Source organism: Podarcis bocagei (assembly GCF_964188305.1).
Source record: "Podarcis bocagei genome assembly, chromosome: 4".
Taxonomy (NCBI): domain Eukaryota; kingdom Metazoa; phylum Chordata; class Lepidosauria; order Squamata; family Lacertidae; genus Podarcis; species Podarcis bocagei.
In genome coordinates, this window is record NC_138128.1 from 65,532,525 (window position 1) to 65,540,964 (window position 8,440).

The 8,440-nt window shown below is 42.5% G+C and overlaps 1 protein-coding gene across 1 annotated transcript in view; it reads right to left on the minus strand.

The window, feature by feature from the left end:
• DNTT (DNA nucleotidylexotransferase) overlaps nt 1-1,158 on the minus strand; it is a gene marked incomplete at its 5' end in the record, with an annotated part of 102,101 nt that extends 100,943 nt beyond the window's left edge. Inside the window, one exon of the mRNA XM_081192397.1 lies at nt 1,127-1,158. Within this exon, the coding sequence (XP_081048523.1) occupies nt 1,127-1,158 (32 nt within the window). The remainder of the gene's footprint in view (nt 1-1,126) is intronic.
• Nucleotides 1,159-8,440: the final 7,282 nt, after the last annotated feature.

The following is an 8,440-nucleotide window of genomic DNA, read 5'->3' on the forward strand; positions in this document are numbered from 1 at the left end:
TTAAAAATAATGACAGAATGGAAATCTGTTCAACTCCAAAGCACATCAGCCTCTTAAAAGGTGCATTTGAAAGAACTGCCTATTCAGACTCTAGCAGAAAGGGAGACAAAAGATTTTATGAGTGAACTCTACAAATACATTTAGGTACAGAGTTTAGGGATGTGTCGGCACATAACAAACGGAGGAAGATAAAGAGTGAGTGTGTGTGTGTGTTCAGGCTGGTGATCTGAAAATTGTTTAGAAACCAATTTATTCCTTTATCATTAAAAGAATGAAATGTCTGAATAGTCTTCTGAGAAGCAGTAATGTAAAATGAAGGACTCTTGTTTCTTCAGAACTGATACAATAACTTGTCTCAGGAGGATTTCCAAATCTGAAGCCACTATCACTGTGGTTCCCACATTTTCCTATAATTTTTCTAAATGGCCTAGAGGTCCATTGAGGGGGGAAAGGCGGGAGCTCAGTCAGAAGAGTATGAGACCCTTAATCTCAGGGTTGTTGGTTCAAACCCCATGTTGGGCAAGATCCCTGTGTTGCAGATGTCCTTCTGGTCCCTTCCAACTCTACAATTCTATGATTCTATGCTGAAAGCTAGGAAGAAGACTCACATGAAGGTCATCTGGACAAGGGCTGAAGCTCAGTGGCACTACATGCTTTGCATGCAGAGGGTATCAGCTTTAATCCCCAGCATCTTGATCACCTGAAACTCAGGAAAGCCGCTGCCAGCCAGTGTTGACAATACTGGGCTAGATGGACCAATGGTATGATCCTGTATGGTGCAGTTTCCTATGTTCCTAAGGGATGCTAGTTTCTTGCAGCAGTCAAGAATTGTAGCCTATGCACAGAATACACCTCTGTTGAACTAAAGTGCATTTGAACATTCATTACCTTGAAGCTATATAGACATCAAACTAAATATGTAACTCGAATGCTAAGTGAAGTTTCACAGAAATGTTGCTAAACAGCCCACTTATTCCACTTATTATTCAGTTCAGATCTCTTTGCTTCGTTATCTTCCTGTCAATTTCCAAAACTTTTAAGCGACAGAAAAATTACTAAAAGACAGCTACAGAATATCTAAGCATAGCCTTGCAAACCAAGGCTGCAATTCCATATCCCTACTTACCTGGGATAAATTACTTCTGAGTAGACATGCATAGGACTGCACTGTCAGCAAAAGATGTTAAGCTCCAAGTCTACATACAAAAGCATCTAATGAATGGTGAGGGTGGAGTGGTGGTTTTTTTCCCCCATACCTTAGCTCATTTTCTACCCTGAAGCCTTTTCTTCTTGCTAAATCCATCAGGAATGTCCTTCTGCTCATTCCCATCTTCTTCTCAACAATAAAAATGATTACGTCATTGAACTGTATTTTGTAGCTGCTCACAGGAGCTGAAAGTTGCGTCCCTTTCCACTTCTTCCTCATGGGAATAAGGCCTGTAGCTCTGATCATATTCATGACACAATGCAGACTTTGTCTTGTTTGTCTAAACCAACGCTTCACTCAGAAAAACCAGCTTGCACTCAGTCTGTCTGCCCAGCCAACAGGCAGCTTTTGATGGCACCATCCAGTGATGTCATTTTGCTCTATTTCTCTTCCAGGCTCACAAGCTCAAAGCTATATGGGAGTAAACACACCAGGCTTTTTTCAGACTCTGTGTGATTCACGCAACTTTTACAACTTTCTCTAAAGTCAGAAAGCAGAAAAGGTTGTCACTCCCAATTCTGTTTGAAAAATCTGTCCAAGAAGATAGTGAAGCAGCTTCAGAAAACTTTGGTTTCAGCTGGTTTTGAAATAAGAATATCATCAGTACAGTGAAATGGTACTGCTAGGTTTCTTTCTCTTAAGCTAGGAGTGTGCCCCAACCACACGACTCAGATCAGATTGCAGCTTGGTGCTTCAGAAATCAGTCTGACTCAGTCTGAAACACTTTGCAGGCTGCACAATTTGGCTCGGGATCTGTGGCAGAGTCAACTTCAGGAAAAACAAAGCAATTCCCCCTCTCCATTCACTATTGGGAAATTTAAAAAATAGCCACAGATTTTGTGTGCAAGATTTACAATTAATTGGAGGAGATCAGAACTGAAACACATTTGTTTTCCTCTTCCAAAGCACTGAGACTGAAACTTGGTAAAATCCTATCCTCTGATTGGAAGCTTGATCTAGCCACCAACAACAGAGTTCTCCTTACTCTCTCTCCTGCCACAGGGTTCTGCTTTATCTAACCCCTCACAGACATCTCCCAATCCTGGTGTTTTCCATTTAGCAGTATGTAGTACTGGGTGGTCCAATGTGTGGCCCACAATTGTGTTCTCAGTAAAATCATGGTTCCATCCTGACACATTTTGCATTGCACTACCTTGGATGTCACTAGTCAATTCACAACCCAAGAGCAATCAACTCGTACTAGAGAAACTCTTCTGAAGAGGCCAAATACAGTCTACAGATTCATGATTTAGTACCATGGCTTAATATTGTCAACCTGTAATGGCAGTTAATTAGGATACACACCAAAGAGTACTGTGGCAAAATGAACAGGACCTCCATCTCATATGATCCATGACATCCCTTGACCCAATACAATATACCAATGGGTTTATGCACTATGGACTACTGCTCTGTGCAATATTGTGGACCATCATGATTACTGGACACATTTCCTATATTCAGATCAATACATGAACAGAGAAAGATGTTATATTTCCAATGCATGCTGAAAGACCACACAAATATTACATTAGACTTTTAAAAAACACTCTCCCTTTATGACCACTTTCAGCAGGTGTGGAACCAAGTTGTCTAGAGGCTGGCGGGAAGCCAACCTAAAGTGAAAACATCCCTACAAAACTTCCAGTTATCTGAGTCATAGCACCATATGCAATGTCTTACTCTTCACCACCCATGACTAGTAGTACAAAACCATAATGGCCACAGAACTGTTTGTGGTACAGGGTGTGTCTTAGACTTCCCTTAAGCCTTTTGTAAGTGAAGCTGCTTGAGTGCTGTGTGCAGCGCAGGGATGATAAGGAACACTCAAAGCTTATTTAGAAGCAAATAGCCAGGCTTTGAGCAGAGAGAAAAGAGTTCCACAAACATTTGGACCATTAATAGCAACTACGGTAACTTTGGCTAGGTTGTGCCCAGCCCACTAAGTCTTACTCACAGTAAGCTGTATAAAGTTTGGGCCTATACAGAATGGGGACATAGAGAGCTTCCTTCATCCTCTCTCTCTTTCACAATATTGTCTACTTTGACTGGCAGGAGCTTTCCAGAATCTCAGGAGGGGTGTTTTAGTCACAGCACAACTGTTCACTGGTGCAGACTATCGCCACCATGTTATGATGCTGCTGCTGTAAGAATTGCACTGGCTGCCAATTAGCTCCCAAGCTAAGTTCAAGGTGCAGGTAGAATCACAGAATCATAGAATTGCAGAGTTGGAAGGGACCCCTGTGGGATTCTCACCTAAAGCATCCATGACAGACAGCCAACCAACCACTGCTTTAAAAACTCCAAGGAAGGAGAATTCACAACCTCCTGAGGGAGATCGTTCCACCAGTAGTGGTGCACAAAGCCAATATTATAATGCCACTATTAAAATATGTGGTGTGGCCACTTTTGGAATGCTGTGTTGAGTTGTGGTCACTTCACATCAAAAAGAAAATTGTGGAGTTAGGAAAAGTTCAGAAGAAAGGCAACCAATATGAGGAAGAGTGTGGAGCAACTCCCCTGTGAAGTAAGGTTATAGGCATTTTGGCCTTTTTAGTTTTAATAATAATAAATAAATAAACAACAACAACAATAATAATAATTTTATTATTTGTACCCCGCCAATCTGGCTGGGTTTCCCCAGCCACTCTGTGTGGCTTCCAACAAAGATTAAAAATACATTAAAGAATGTAAGAAGCGAGACGATAGAATTGTGTAGAATTATGCATGGTTTGAAGAAAGTGGATAGGGAAATGTTTTTCTCCCTCTCCCATAACATTAGAACTCAGGAACATCCAAAGAAGCTGAAGGTTGGAAGATTCAAGGCAGGCAAAAGTACTTCTTCACACAGCTCATAGTTAACCTATGGTGATGGGCACCAAGCAGATTGGCTTGAAAAGAGGACAGGACAAATTCATGGAGGAGAAGGCTAACAGTGGCGGCTAAGCATGATGGCTGTACTCTGCCTCTGTGGTTGGAGGCTGTATGCTTCAGAATACCTGCTGCTGGGTACCACAGAAGGGGAGAGTGCTGTGATGCTTGAGCCCTGCTTTTGGGTTTCTTTGGTTGGCCGCCGGGAGAACAGGATGTTGAAATATATGAGTTTCTGACCTGATCCAGTAGGCTCTTCTTTAGATAGCACTTCAGAAATGTTCAGTAAACATTATCTGAAATGTTCTGAGTTATGAACAAGTTACTCAGGAATACACACAAGTATCTGTAGGTCACTTGGTTAGAGCATGGTGCTGATAACACCAAGGTTGCAGGTTCGATCCCCATATGAGACAACTGCTTATTCCTGTGTTGTAGGGGGTTGGACTAGATCAGCCTTTCTCAACCTGTGGGTCCCCAGATGTTGTTGAACGACAACTCCCATCACCTCTAGCTAGCAAGGCCAGAGCTCAGGGATGATGGGAGTTGTAGTCCAACAACATCTGGGGACCCACAGGTTGAGAACCGCTAGACTAGATGATCCTCAGTGTCCCTTCCAACACTACAATTCTGATTTCAACAGAAAGCTCAGGTGCCCATACAGACTTTGGCACACAACGGACCTGAGGGTGTTAGATCCATGTGTTTCTTGTGTATTGCATTCCGTAAGTAACCTTGAGAGAGTTTTACACTTATAAAGCAGCCAACCAACTATTCTAATAAAATAGTTCCTGTTGCTCGGTCCCTGCTCCTGCCAACCTAGCAGTTCCAAAGCACGTCAAAGTGCAAGTAGATAAATAGGTACTGCTCCGGTGGGAAGGTAAATGGCGTTTCCGTGCGCTGCTCTGGTTCACCAGAAGCGGCTGAGTCATGCTGGCCACATGACCCGGAAGCTGTACGCCGGCTCCCTCGGCCAATAAAGCGAGATGAGCGCCGCAACCCCAGAGTCGGTCACAACTGGACCTAATGGTCAGGGGTCCTTTACCTATTAAGAAATAATGCAGCCTTTGCCTACCTGGTCCCCCACCCCCATTCATGCTGGCCGGGGCTGATGGAAGTTGTAGCCCAATCCCTCTGGAAGGCACCAGGTGGGTGAAGACTGAAATAAGACACCCCTTACAAGGGAATTGTGCAAAATTACATGTGCTGGAACGATCTGTGAAGACATGGCTCGAAGTGCGTTGTCACCTCTTTCCTCAGATGTAAAGAACTCTTAGCATTTTCCAGTGTCTCAGAATATCTTCCCCATCATTTTTGTAGCCCTTCTGTCACTTGTTTCTCTTACGAGACTTGCTGTTCGTTTGAGATCTGGTTTTTATTTACTGCTGTGCATTCCATCTGTTACCAATGCCAGTTCTACCAAAGTCTACACGTTTAGAAGTAGCTTGCCACCGGTCCTTTTCTTTGTCTTTGACTAAAATCTCAGAGGAACAGATTTAGAACAGGGATACATGTGTTATAGATAATGGGGTTTTTCGGGGGACAGGGGTGCATATTGCTTTGAATAGGGCGAAGGCATACACATGCAAACAAATAAATATACGGTAAGCCAGGTATAAGACTGATAAATAAGATGTACTCTAAAGTTGTTTTCTGTATTTTCTTTCTTTCTTTCTTTTTGTTTAATTTATTATCACTTCAGGCATCTGTTCTTATTACCACCAGGGAATGATTCTGCATTCATTACAGCTTGAAACTTCTGTTCGTAATCCAACTCTGTCTGGGTAAAGTGTTAATTAGTTGTAGTTGCTGTCATTGTTAAGTTGGCAGCCCCAGGCCGCAGCAAAATATTACCAGCACATCAGGCTCTAAGGATATGGATTCCACTAGGTGCACACAAAGGATTTGCATGACTTATAGCTCTGATCAGATGTATTGGACATTAATTGCTGCATCAGCAAATACTCCCCCTGAAAAGCACACCATATGTATCTATTTCTGGAGACAGTGTCTCCCAGCATTTTCTAGTATAAATTATGATAAACTGCACACAGAGGTTTCATTCAGGCAGTAGGATATTAAAGAAACAAAGCATTATCCTGCTACTTTAAAATGATTATGGCTTCAGAGGCGAGCTAGCACTAGAGAGGAGCAAATATTGAGAATATGCACAAGCCTTTGTTCTAAATATAAGTTGGGAAAACTTTGGTCCTCCAGTTGTTTTTGTGGTTGGACTCAAACTCCCATCATCCCTCACCGTTGGCCATGCTGGCTGGGAGTAGTAGTCCAATAATATGTGACTAGACAGGTTCTTGTTTGGCTATATCTGCTGAACCTGTTTGATTTACTGTGCTACTGCTGAGGAGCTATCGTAAGGAGTCATAGGGCATCAAAGCCAAATGGGTCCCATGTAATGCTACTCAACCAGCCTGCTAATTTCTGAGACATTGCCCAAACAATTTCTGGCTTCTGCACTGAAGACAACACTCAGGCAGCACATACCCCTCAGCATGCAGGCCCCAGCCAACTCCAGAACCCCCAGGCCCTACTCCTCCTTGCTGATAATATCTGTTCACTTGCACCCTCCGAGTGAGGAAGCTGACAGCAGTGAGAAGAAAAAGCAGCTCTCTCCGCTCACCTTGCATTTCCCTTTGACCAGCCATTGGATAAGATAATGCCCAGGAGAAGAGGTCAGGTGAATGGGCAATGCCAACAGTGGCAAGGAGGAGGGCCCCTTGGTGCCTTCTTCCCCAAAGGTTCCTAAAGCCTGGATCCAGCACAGACAAACTCCATGATTTTGGGAGTGTTTGTATGTAATCTCAGAACAAATACATCCCTACTGATGCTCTGACAAAACAATGCCACCAAGATTGAGCATGGAAACACACAGTCCAATATCTCATTGACTTAAAACAGTATTTTATGAAATTTTATGTTAAAACAGTATTTTCTGCTTGACTTCATGCTTTCTCTAGTACACTCCAGTAAATATCAAGAAGACTGCTACTTGTACCTAATAAATCCACGCCATTGCCACATTTCCAAAGTGCACATTCAATTAATGCTTTGCTAATTTTGTTGAAAACACTTTTCTCTGTGTGTTGTCTTATTATTATTCTCCAGATTAACAGAGTTGTATGAAGATCCAAACAGTAACTGATTACAATGCATTATGTGCCACTGATGGTGGAAAACATATGACACTTCGCGAAGATAGGTACATATTAATTAGTGGAAATGAATGAAAACAACCCAAAGTGTTGGGTTTAAATAAGATTTGCAGTGTAAAAAAAAGATACCACCTTTTAAAAGTAATTCTTTTGAATATATTCCCATGGGGATAAATGACAGGTTTCTGTAAAGTGTACAATGCTAGCAGCAGCAGTGGATGGTGTTTAGGGGAAGAGGGACTTACCTGACCTCCTGGCAGATGAGTCACTAGTTTACTGGGAAGCAAGAGGTAGAGGTGAAAATCAGGTGTGCTGCAAACACACAAGCAGAAAGGCTTGATTTGTTCAGCCAGTGTGTTTGCACCACACCAACCTTGCCACCGCCTCATCCTTCCCCAACCCAAAAAACAGCAGCAATGACTCACCTGCTGGGAGATCAGATAAACACCTCCATCCCACCATGCTGTCCGCTACTGATTACAAGGTAATGTGTTTTCAGTGCAGTCCACTTAGTATGACTATGTCTAGATCCAACTTAACATCTTCTTCCTTATATATCAGCATCCAGTTTCTGTAATATCAGCATCCAGTTTCTGTAAGGTGTCTTCATTTTATTGTAGCTGGCTTTGTTTTTTGAAGCAAGCACATGGTTCAAAACTGTAGTTCAGCGTTAGAGAGTTCAAATGGATGGTGTCTGCTTTGTACTCTCCATTCAAGAGAGATAACAGAAATTGCAACAACAAGGTTGAAAGAGATACATGCCCCTTTCCTCTTGCCTTAGAGAGAGCCAAGCAGGTGTTCAACTGTTAGATGAGATGCAGGAGGTTCTTACTCCCAAGTGAAGGTTCAGAATCAATTAACTGCCTCTTATTCTGTAAATATGAACCAAATAGCCCGAGAATGCACTAGGAACACCAAAGGATCCCCAAAGCTATTGCCGCAGTACTTAGAAAAACCATGCTTAACTAGTATTGCAGTCCACGTTGCAATATTCTCAGGCATTTGATCTACTAAAGGGAGGCATTTAACTATTGTTGAACTAACTGTGATGCAAAGAAATATTGCATGTTGCTGCTGTCTTAGCAGGAGAGAGATGATATAATTTCTCCAGCTGATTATTTTCAGTTCCTCTGTCCTGTGCAGCCCAAGCCTATTCAAGTTTACTCATAAAGCTCAGGGCCCTTCCAGACTG